Here is a 12,658-nt window from a genome sequence, read left to right as displayed (position 1 = left end):
TTTCTTTCTTTCTTTCTTTCTTTCTTTCTTTCTTTCTTTCTTTCTTTTCTTTTCTTTTCTTTTTTTCTTTTTTTAATACAAAGCTTTAATATGGAATCCGAGATTAAGAATGAATTTGCAGCCTGGGAAGAGGGACCTTAACATCCATAATCATGGGCTCTTTAACACCACTATTGACCTAAAAATGACTCTGAATGTTCTATCTTGTGTTTGTGGTTATAGGAAGGTCTGTGGATCCATATTCAGCCCAAACTGAAACTCAGATATGTTTGCTTGTGTAGTTGGTGACCACGAAGAAGAGTTAATCTACCCACAGAGGTGGTAGTTCTTGGAAAGGGAAAAGAGAAAGAAGTTGAAGGATGCCCATGAGGCACTTCCCTGTAAGTCATCCAGGTGCCCTGAACAGACAACGCCCTGGAGATAAGACTGTCAGACCACTCAGCTAAGATGCCCTAACGTTTGCCAGAAGACAGAGCAGAAGATGAGAGTCCATCCTTTGGGAAGTGCTTCAGCGAGACTCAGAATGTAAGCAGCAAGGGCAGTTGACCAACCTTTTGCAGTTATTGAAATTCATATAGAAAGAAGGGGCACAGGAAGGCATCTGTCATAGCTAAAGGGAGAAACTCAAATCATTTCTATCAGCAAATGAGCTTAGGTAAGCAATGTTTTACTGGAAGAGATTTCAATACCCCAAGAGGAGAAGTCTCAAGACAACAGGTCCAGTCTCTGCCCACAGCTTCAGGAAGGCCAGGGGAAGGTACCATATGCCTCAGTACATCTTAGCCAGCAATCATTCCCATCATACCTGGCTGCAACAGCTTCATCTCCTGAAGAGAAAATCTCCTCTGCCTTCACTTTTCTTGCAGTTGTTATTTCAATTAACTGCTCCCTTTCACCTCTTAACGCCTCAAAGCAGTTTTCTGTTTTCTGTCTCCAATTCTTCTACTACCATTCCCACTTGCAAGCTATACAGTCTTCTTCCCACCTTTCCTCTGAAATAACTCTTCTCAAGGTTACGGTATCATTCCTGCTCATACATAATCAATTAACAATAGCTGATAGGATTGATCACTCCTGCGGTGACACACTGATTTCACTTGCTTTCAGACTCTTCTCTTTTGGTTGTCTTCTTACCTCATTACCTATCTCTTCTCATCTGCTGGTCCTTCACATCTTCCTGGCCTCGTCTTTGTCTGCAGGTACTTGTGTGTTCTTCTGTCTCTAAACACATCTACCCATCAACTAGTCCCAAATGTATATATCTATTCCTGGACCTTTCCTCTGAACTCCATATTTGTATTTCCAACTACCTACTCAATAGTATCTTCTTGGATATCTATTAAGCATTTGAATCACAACAAGCCTAAAATTGAATTTCCTATCTCCGAAGCAAAGCCCTATCCTTCTATTGTTTTTCCCATCCCAATAAATTGCCACTCATTCTTCCAGATGCTTGGGCAACATTTTTTGCAGTCATCTTTGAGTTCTTTCTTTCTTTGATATCCCACATTCATTTCACCAGCACATGCTGCCCTATCTACATTTCAAACAGAACCAGAATCCAACATTTCTACAACAATTGCTACTCGCCTGGTATAGCCCTATCCTCTCTCCTCTGGATTACTGTATTAACCTCTGAATTGGGATCCCTGCTTCAACCTTTTCCAACCTCCTCCTCCCATAGCCAACTCTGTGAACAGCAGCTAAAATTGTTCTTTTAAAAAGAACCAAGATAATACCACGTATTTGTAACACTTTGGAGGGTTCCCTTGTGACACTGAATAAGAGTCAACATACTTACAGGGATATACATAGCCCTAAATGATTTGGTTTCTGGATAATTCTTTGACCCCTAGCCCTCTACTCTCATCTTTGCTCACTTAACTGAAACCATTCAGGCACCCTTGCTATTCCTAGAACATAGAGGACCTACTCCTGCCCCCTGGCTTTGCATATGCCATCTTATTTGCCTGAAACAGCTCATCCCCAGATAACAAATGTTCCCCTCCTTCACTTCTTTCAGGTAGCTGATGAAAGGTAACCTTATTAGAGATGCCTTTCCTTATCATCCATCCTCCTAGCATATTACATTTGTATTTATTTGTATATTGCCTCTATCACCATTGCATCTATTTTCTTTAGCATTCTCAGTCCTAACTGAATGCCTCATTTATAGGAGGTAATCAACACATACTTGCTAAATACTGAAGAGAGGAATAAAAGGGGTTCTGTCAGAAATTTTGAGTTCCTGTGGGCAAGGAAATAGAGCTGATGTCATGTTTGTTCTTCAGTCTCCAGTCTCTAGCCTAAGTTTAAGGCTCAAGGAGAGATATGGCCTATAGGAAGAAGTTGAAAAATTACTTTCATCATGGGTTTTATGTGACATAAAATACTAGTAATGCTGCCTAAATCTCCAGATGATAGTCATGTAGTATAATGGACATGAGTATTTCTTTTTTTTTGAGACAGAGTCTTGCTCTGTTGCCCAGGTTGGAGCGCAGTAGCACAATCTCCGCTCACTGCAACCTCTACCTCCAGGGTTCAAGCAATTCTTCTGCCTCAGCCTCCTGAGTAGCTGGGACTACAGGTGTGCACCACCATACCAGGCTAATTTTTTTTTTGTATTTTTAGTAGAGACAGCTTTTTGCCATGTTGGCCAGGCTGGTTGCAAACTCCTAGCCTCAAGTGATCTGCCCACCTCGACTTCCCAAAGTGCTGGGATTACAGGCGTGGGCAACTGTCTGGCCATGGAATATGAGTGTTTCCATACAAATTCTGCAATAAATAGGGCACCATAAAAGGCAATGATGGTGGTTCCCAGAGGAGCAGAAGAAGAACATGATGCTCAGAAAGTATTGAAATGACTTATCTATGTGGTGATACCAAGAGGATTCTATTGGAGTAGCAGGGGCAGTGGAAGGGAGCTCATTTATGAAAATATTTGAGATAGCTAATAACTCCCAGAAATACTTAAGGGGAGATATTTAGCAGATAGACCTTGTGTCACCAAGAAGGGGGCAATAATCCAGCAAATTTTAGGTACCAATGTTATTGTAACCAAATTTGTACCTACGGACTCGTGAAAATTGAGGCAAATTTTAGTTATAGGAGTTATTTATAGGTTAATTTCAGCATAGCTTTATACTTCTTTGTTACTATTAGAACTGTTTCTTAGTAGTAATTTTTCTTTGAATTAAAATCTACTCTATGTGCCTCTATATTTTAGTCGCATTAAAACCTTAAATTTAGAGAGCATTCTTTTCTGCCACCCAAAATTGGCTCACAGAAGTAAGGAAAAGTTAGAGATAAACTTAATGACAGTTGATTTACACCAGTGTACAGTCATTGGAGGTATGCTAGTTTCTGGTTAAAAGAGCAGGAACTTTTAAATCAGACAGACTTGAATTCAAATCATCTCTATCTTTTACTGGGGGTGAAAAATACCTCCTTTTGAGGTGAGAATATACCCAAGATCTACTCTTTCAGACAACGTTAAGTACAAACTACATTATTCTAACATAGTCATCATGCTGTACTTAAGGTCTCTAGAACCTAGTCATCTTATAACTGCAAGTTTATACCCTTTGACCAACTTTATGTATCTTTTTAAAGCTATGAATATAGACACTTGACTGACATAAAAAAAAAAAAGTTGGTATTGTACCACATCAAAACAATTGAACTCCAGAGGACTGTGTTATGGTCCCAAAGGGCTGATGCATAAGAATCAGAAGGCCTGGAGGGAGAAATGCCAGTGACTCACCCACATTGCCCATGCTTTGACTTTTCCAACAGGGATGTGTATACAGGGTGTCTTAGTCTATTTTCTGCTGCTATAACACAATAGCGCAGACTGAGTAATTCATAAAGAAAAGAAGTTTATTTGACTCACAGCTGTGGAGGCTGGGAAGTCCAAGATCAAGTGGCTGCATCTGGTGAGGGCCTTCTTGCTGTGTAATTCCATGGTGGAAGGCAGAGGATAAGCAAGCACACAAGAGAGAGAAAATGGGGACCAAACCCATTCTTTTGTCAGGAGCCCACTCCCATGATAATTAACCCAATACTGTGATAAATAACTCACTCCAGGATAAGGGCATTAAATTCATAAAGGCAGAATCCTCACAACCTAATTACCTATCAAAAGTCTCACTTTTCAATACTGTCACAATGGTGATTAAGTTTCAACATGAGTTTTGGAGGGGACACTGAAACCACAGCACAGGGCTTTCCTCCCAGGGGTTTCCATGCATAACATGTGTAGTACATGTTATTAGTCTTCTAGAGGGGAAGCATGACTGTAGAGACAGAGAGATCTAAGCTGAAATCTCAATTCCCATACCTACTAACTGGATGGCTTTTGTTAAGTTACTTTACCTTTCTGACCTCATTTTCCTCCATGTAATATTCACCTCAAAGGTGGTTTGTTAAGCAAGATAATATATGTATAGTATCTAGCATGTGCATCCTCAATATGCATTAATTTTCTTCCTCTCTCAGTTCTACTGATTAAGAGGCTAAAGTGCCAAGGGCTTTACCTGGCTTAATGGTGGCAAACAAGATACAAAATGGGCCAACCAGATTCCTGCTTAATAAAAATGAGATTTGAGATTTTAGGTAGCTGCAGATGAGCATGACAGCCAGAGAGTCACCATAAAAGGCCAAGCCCCATGTTGGCCATCATAGAACCCAGGAGCAAACCAGGAACAGGACCACTAAAGCCTTATCCCAACTATCTATGTTATTTGGGCCCAGGCCAAGGGCTGAAGACTCACTAGAATGCTTTCTATGTGAGGCATTGGGTCACCTGTAAGATGAAGACACTTAGATCTTGCTGCTACCTTAGTATACAAAGCCTCATAAGTGATTAATAAGGAAACCAGCCTTAGAATGAATTCTAGTTAGTTGACTAGAGTCCCCTGGAATTTCATGTCCACCTGGAACCTCAGAATGTGCTGTTATTTGGAAATAGGGTCTTTGTGGATAGTTAATTAGTTAAGATGAGATCATACTGGATTACACTGGATCCTTAATCCAATGACTGATGTCCTTATAAGAAGAGGAAAAGACACACAAGGAGAAGAGGCCATGTAGAGATGAAGTCATAGAAAGGAGTTATGTAGCTGCAAGCCAACGGACACTGAGGATTGCCAGAGGCTACCAGAAACTAGAAAGAAACCAGGAGGGATTCTTCCCTAGAACTTTCAGAGAGAGATCAGTCTTGGTGACACCTTGATTTTGGGCTTCCAGACTCCATAACTGTGAGAGAATACATTTCTGTTGTTAAAACAACAGAACTTGGTGCTTAAAAGCAACAAGTTTGTGATAATTTGTTACTGCTGCCCTAGGAAATTCATGTGCCACTCTATATCTTATCAGTATTTTATGAGTTTTGACAGGATTTTCCCTCTGATAGTGACTTCTTTTCTTCCTCCTCTTTGGGTCCTTTTCATCTCCACAGTTTTTCTCCTTTTCACCTTTGCCATGACCTTCAGGTCCCCAGTTTCTGGAACTGTTCTAGCATCCACCCTTCTCAGTGTGTCTCTCAGCTCCCCCAGGCTCAGTGCAGCTCTCTCATCATGGCTGAAGTCAGCACGCAGCGGGGCTGATATTAATAGAAGGCTGGGCCTCCATTCCTCCACCTGCCTCTAACCAGCTGTGACCAACAATCACGGCACTTGACCACTCTGTACCCCAAATTCCTCATCTGCAAAAAACAAAAAGACAAAACCAACCATGCTACCACACGGGCCGTGGAGTTTAAAATATGATCGATGAGAAAGAGCCTTGTACAAGCAAAGGCTCAATTAAACGTGTAAGAAGCTATTCCATTATTATTAAAAAGCTTGCTGAAGATAAAGGACCTGGCAAATCGAGACTGTGTTTCTGATCTCAGAGCCATATCACTATCCCAATTTTCCTCCAGGTCTTTACTTCATGTCTGTGCCTTTCCAGTTCATTGACTTGGTTCAGAAGAGGAAGGGCTGTGATTTGTCTTTAATTTCTGGGAAGTGAAGCTTTTAGTACAGTTACTGATGACCCTAGTACCAGTGCCAGGCCTCTCAACACAACCGGGGAAAGAGAAAACACCAGGGGGATATGAAATGCTGGCTATATTTCTTAAGTTTTTGCTTTTCCTTGAGTCTGCACCATTATGAGCAGAGAAGTACTTACATTTGATTTATTGGCAAAAATCTTTACAGTATTTGGCATCATGGAACTTTTATATTAGAAAAAATAAAGAAGGTTTGTGAAAAGGGAAATTTCAATGATACATATAGGTTTTCTTTTAAAGGTAGTGAAAAATTTGAAATTTAAACTGATTTGTAGCCAATCATCAATCTTAACGTAAGACTGCAGTAGAGGAAGTGAAATAACTAAAACCAGCAAAGTAAGTGACTATTAGACTAATAATTTTTTCATCTAACCATTAAGTTCCTAATTTATGCCATTTTTTTCACACAAATTCTTCATAATATTTCATCCATTTTGAGGCATACTTTTTCACATTTTTAACACCTGTGAAATCAAGATACGTCTTACAGTCAATATTGCCTTTTATTTGTAACTGCCAGGTTTTTTTTCCCTAAAATATGAATGCATTTTATAATTGAAGGGTCTTAGATTCTATAAAATAAGGTATTGCATTTAATGAAGGTGGAAACTGTGAGTCCTGTAATTAAATTTCTTTTTCTTTTTATAATGCTTTTATCAAACCTCAGTGAAACAAGTGTGATACATTTTCTCCTTCAGAAATACTTGTAGTTTTTGCTTTAGAATTCAGACATTTATTCTTCTCGCGAACAAGTGCATTATTAGAAAGAGGGAATGTAAGTGCAATTTTGAGACCAAAGAATAGAAAAAAAAACTAGATTCAGAAATAAAAGTATAATACAGGATGGGGAAAATGAAACAATTTCATTTTCATAATTACATCCTTGCAAATGTCTTCATAGAACCCAGTGAGTTTATGCTATCATCTGAGCTGTCGATAATATGGCAAAGGCCTGGGTTCAGCCCTTAACCTGCTGCTGGGGAAGCACCTATCATTTTTGTCGCAGTTGTATGTCAAGTGAAGGGATTGAACTGGGTAGTTTTTGAGGGCTGATGATTTCTAGAAGCGTCTGATAATTCTCATTTTAAGAAGATTTATTCACATAGATATTTTAATATATCTCCTACTCAGCTTCGTAAAGCGTAACTGCTTCTCTTGTCTTACCAGTGCGGTCAATGACTTGTTGAAAGTTTTCATTTGCAGAGACACTGTAAAGAAACAAAAGTATTGTGAGTCAAAGTGTGTAAATAAATTATACTAAATTACTTTTTAATTAAACAGATGAGAGCAAATGCAGAGTTAGGTTTTAGTAAGAGAGGACTTTCAGAAACCAAGAAACAGTCAGGGACTAAAGTAGTATTTTATTTTGTAGTTTTAAACTGATACATAGTTTTTACAATAATAGGGTAATACTTCAATTACAATTAAAATGAAAATCCCTACACATCCCCCACCTTGCCCAGACAGAGTTACACTCATTGTTTTCATGGATCTTTGCAAGAGAAATGTACAAGGCACGCACACACACACACACACACACACACACAAAGACTTACAAGAATCCAGAGTCCAGCCACTGCTGAATACTTTCTTGCTTGGAATCTTCTACAAGTAAGAAAGAACAGATCTGTTAGTCAAAGCACAACCAGCTAAAAGGATGCTACCCTGTTTACTCAGCCACTACTCAGTTGCTCTATTTCCCACGTATTTAGTCACATGTTTCCTTCCATAAGCATATTCATTTTTTTCCTGAAGGCAAAACTTCCTGTTTTCCATGATCAGCCTTTCCTGAGAATGAAGTGTAAACTTGTCAAAAGACTGTAACTTAAAAAAAAGAAAGAAAATGTGAGAGTGAAGAAAAATAAACCACTGAAGAGCAAGAGATGTTAGAATAATTTTTAAATTACCTGGTGTGAATACAAAGGGTGAGAAAGCATAAGAGACTTTTGTCTTTCTCTTGTTGGATATAAATCACCACAGTGCCTCTCCTTATTGAATCACGACATTTACCTAAGGCAGCCAGCCAGTGATGGTTATTTGCAAGGGGTTCTCTGCCAGGTTAGAAACCAAATTTGCATTCATTCCAGGGACAAATTGCACTAGAGTCCCTGGATTGCCAAAGGCACCCTGTGTTAAAAAGGCACTAGTCTTTTAAGGTGGATCTTTATCATTGGCTCAACAAATAGTCAACAGGCAAAAAGGAGAGGATGTAAAGCAGCATTTTCTGTTAAATATTTGTTTCCATTCTGCTTGGCAACTGTGTACCCTGGGCTAATTTTATTTGACTTTATGCTGTCAAATAGTGAGGTGCCTGAATTATCCCCCTCACAAGGTGTCAGGTGAACCATAAAAGCCAGGAAGACACAGGAGGTCCATATTGCTCTTCACTTGAACTGCTGTGAAGTTAGAATGAATTGGGCGATGGGCAAAGAAGAAAAACCATTCAACAGTTACATAATGGAGGCAGGGGGGTGCTGGAAGTATTTTCTTACTTATTACTCTTTAAATGATTAAAATTTTTGTCAATGCCTCCTGCAGGACCCAACAGATCAGAGTTTTTCAATAAAATGTTTGATGACCTGAAAGAAGCCTCATGCCCAGACCCTAAACAGCTTCAAAATCCTGCGAACTTAGGATGAGGGATATTTGGAGTGGAAAGGAAGCAGAGTTCATTCATTAAATGGTCTACTTCTTTCAAAGAGATCTGTGTTCTGAATGTCTATAGCAGAAGTCAGAAGTGCCCATTTCATAAATGTTTTTGGCATGATGCCAGGAACACTGGTATATTCAAAGCCAAATACTTTTGTTCCAAAATCACCTGCCCCTGGCCAAAAGCTCCCACATCCCTCACCACTCACAGAGGAATGCTTTCAAATAGGCCTGAGGGTCCTTCTCACCCAGCATGGGGATGGTGAGACCCTGGCTTTCCTCCTCAGGGTCAGGGGGTAGCCGCTCATCCAGTGGAGCCCACATGCTCTTGGTGCACTTCAGGATGTCTCTCTTGCTCTTTTCCTTGCCTTCTTGAAGGTTGTCAGATCCTTGTGATTTCTGTGCCATCATAGGAGAGTACTTCTGCAAACTAACTTAAAATACACACACACAAACAAACCAGACACAATGAGTTCAGCTTCTGGGCTTGGCTCAGTGAAAGGGAGAAAGAAGGCAAGAATGCCTACAGTCAGATGAACAATCCAGCTTCACAGTCATACATGAACCTGGCTTACCCATCTGAGCCAAGCTCCCTGTCTCAATTTGGTGAAATGCTTCCCTCTCCATGGCAAAGCAACTGGGACTCAAGTGGCCATGTCAGTCATCAGACAACATGTACACTCTGCAGATTCGCTTTGGTGGTCTGGGATGTGGATGGAGAGCAAAGAAATTAGACTTGAGGGCACACCCTGTAAATAGCCTTCAAATTTATCCAACAGTTATATCTACAAAATTATTTTTGAGACCCAAATATTGGAGAAAAATGAGGGCTTTGGCAACAGATTCGCTTGGCTCAGTCCTATTTCTGCAACTTGTGTGGCCTTACGTAAACTATAGAACCTTTCTGCATTCCCTTATTTCTGAACTGGGGATACACTCTACTGAATTTTAACAACTTAACCTCAGTGGAATACTTACTATGTGCTAGATTCTATGCTGAATTCTATACATTCATTATTTAATTTAATTATCAATGAAGGAAGTAATATAGTAGTCACAATTTTATGGTAAATTGAAGACTAGAGAGATTAAGTTGCATGTCCAAAGCCAAACAGCCAGCCAGGACTCAAAGCCAGGCACTGGACCTCAAGTATGTTCCTATGAGTATACTATATACCCTATATGATGGCTGGGGCAATTAAAATATTTATGAGTATATTACACACCTGGTGCAAAAAGTATCAGCTGCCCCCATTATTTAACTTGACCTTCATGAACATCCTGTAAAACTAGCAGAGTAAGAGCAGAACACAGCAGCTTAGCACAGCAACAGAAATTGTTCAGTCTCCACAGACTATAAGCACCATGAAAACAAGGGCCGTTCTCTTACTTATTTATGTATCTCTAGACTTTAACTGTATTTTTGGCATATAGTAGGTGGTGAATCAACAAATATCAAACTAAAATAGCAAAGTGAGGTTTGAAACCACACTTTCTGATGCAATTACTTCCATGACATGCTTTAATTTGAATTTGTTTATTCTTCAGGTTTAGAGAAATGGCCAAATAGCCAAACACTTACTTCAGTAGCATTTCTAGGATCCCTAAACTTATGCATAATCACTGATCACATGACATGTAAATAATTTCTAATCTGTTTGCAAAAGGCAAACCATTCAGATTTATTACAAATGTAAATATTTTATTTCAAGTATAGGTGAGCATTCTAGATGCAACTGGCAGCACAATTTTCTTACCTGCTTTCTATATTCAAATTCTGTCAGGTATAAATATATACAGTTATTGTTGCAATTTTAAATTACTACAAAAATCGATGATGGCTGTCAATTTTATGTTAAAAACAAACCTTTCAATTACTTAAAAATTAAGGGAAAAATAGTTAAATGTACATTAACAGTCAATATTTTAGCCAGTTAACTTTAGGAATATCCACTGGTAGCAAATTATAAAAATTTCAATAATAATACAAGACAAAATAATGCAGATTGAATTATATTCCTAGCCTTTGGAGAATTGTTTGGTATACTAGAATTCATAACATTAAACAAAATGACCTTTAAAAATCTCACTGAAATTGTAGCTATTTAGCTTCACATAGGTTTTGGGTCTTTCAAGGAAACAAATAAATCTCTTCAGCAGTGCCTTGTATCTCGTGAGCATGAATGAAAATAACAGCATCAACACTGACAGTGCAAAATTTCACAAGAAGGAAAAACTCCAAAATTATGCTTAACAACATTCATGAAATATCAGATTCAATAAACGACCAAAACCTTTGAATAAAACAATAACATATTACAGAAAACGTATCACAGAAAAATAAGATCCCCAAAATAATCTCACTCCTTCACTGACCTTGGCCGAAAGTGAGTTTCATTTAGAATGGGAGAGTTTGCACTGTGGAGGAAACAAGAAGCTATCAAGTAGCTGATAGTACTCAAATTGCTGCTTCTGTATCATAATGACAAATTTTAAGTTAGCGACTGCTTTTTCAAATGTAACACTGGAGAAATTGTTGAATTTTTAGGTAAACGTGCTGCTTTATTTGTATGTCCCCAAACTACCATCTTATAATGAATGACATACTTGGCCTCAGCCTCCAGCCTTACACAACCAGTGAGGATATTCTCTCTGCCAGCTCTGTTGTACTTGGCCACAGAGCAGGAAAAACGCTTGCCAAAGAAAATGGGAACCCTTGCTAAAGGCAAGGGTCAGGGACCAGTTCATAAAGAAAACCTCTTTTGTTCCTTCTGTTTTAGTGGATGCCTTTCCAGCTGGTAAACAAATCTGCTTCTGGAAATGGATTTTCTGAAGCTTGTGTGGTCTTCCTTTGGCATTCACTCACTTGACCCACAGAGCAGCCCTTCGGAAAGGGACACAGATCAGGCAGCATCCTGGAATTGCTCAGTGGGTAGTCAGGGCACAAGTTATGGCATGTGACTGCTTGCAGACTTCTCTAATTAGTCCATCCACCCCAAGGGACTTTGGGAACCCAGTTCTTGCTAATTCTTTGACTTGGCCCCAAGAGGAGTCCTCATTCTGGATCATGTCATTCCATGCCTGGGGAATCCAGTACTTTCTCTCTCTTCAAATCCCTTCCACTCTGATTACTATACTGTCATTTATCCTCATGTGTATACAAAACTTCTACTCACATGGGAAATTGCATATAGTATCACCTTTAACTGAAAAAAAAAGAGGATGCAAAACTGTATATGCACTAAGAACTCTATTTTGTAAAAACAAAATAAACAAATGCCTTGAAAAAGGGGGGAAAAAAGTACCAAAATGTTATCAAGGTTTAAAAATTTTTTAAATAATCAAAATCAGAAAAAAAAGGCTTTGTTACATTAATTCTACCTCACATTTTCTTAAATTGAGCAAATTCATCCATACATGCTCCTTTTCATTGTGAAGCTTTAGAGCCACAGTGAAATCATAAAACTTGGTGCTTTGACACTTAAAGCAGTGACAATGATTACATTCTTGCCTTCTGAGTTATTTCACTTTTTGTATCTTTATGCAAACAGGTTTTCTTGCCAAACAGGTTGTTCATACTAGGAGAATACAGATCGTGTTTTATTTAATCTCTGTTCCCCATAGATCCCAACACCTTTGACCCAAGATAACTAATCGTTATTAGTGAATTGCTTGGTTACTTGGGAAAGGAGCATTCAGTTGGCTTTGTCAGCTTTCTTAGTTCTTATCTGGTTAAAAGAGCAAGTATTTTCAGATAACACTGGATTTTAATATCAGCTCTGCTGCTTTCTGATATCTTGGGGAAATTTTCAAACTTTTCTGATAATCTATTTCCTCATATCTATAATGAGTATGAAATAAACACCTTATGGAATTGTTAGGAAAACTTAATGGGAAATATATCCAAAACAATCATCACTCATATTGGTCAGTTTTCTTTCTTTTTCCTTCTCTTCT

At 38.8% G+C, this 12,658-nt stretch overlaps 1 protein-coding gene across 2 annotated transcripts in view; it reads right to left on the bottom strand.

Moving 5' to 3' along the window:
• The window catches only part of ITPRID1 (ITPR interacting domain containing 1), a 95,622-nt gene extending 86,492 nt beyond the window's left edge, over window positions 1-9,130 (bottom strand). The window contains exons 1-3 of one of the 2 annotated variants that reach the window (XM_023186050.1): window positions 8,950-9,130; window positions 7,609-7,657; window positions 7,217-7,260 (exon numbers count right to left, since the gene is read on the bottom strand). In XM_023186050.1, the coding sequence (XP_023041818.1) occupies window positions 7,217-7,260; window positions 7,609-7,657; window positions 8,950-9,112 (256 nt within the window). In that variant the 5' untranslated portion in view covers window positions 9,113-9,130. The remainder of the gene's footprint in view (window positions 1-7,216; window positions 7,261-7,608; window positions 7,658-8,949) is intronic. The other variant, XM_023186049.1, reaches the window with a different exon arrangement.
• Between the last annotated feature and the right edge of the window lie 3,528 nt (window positions 9,131-12,658).

Source organism: Piliocolobus tephrosceles, chromosome 8 (genome assembly GCF_002776525.5).
Source record: "Piliocolobus tephrosceles isolate RC106 chromosome 8, ASM277652v3, whole genome shotgun sequence".
NCBI classification, from domain to species: Eukaryota; Metazoa; Chordata; class Mammalia; order Primates; family Cercopithecidae; genus Piliocolobus; species Piliocolobus tephrosceles.
This window is presented reverse-complemented; position numbering and strand designations above follow the sequence as displayed.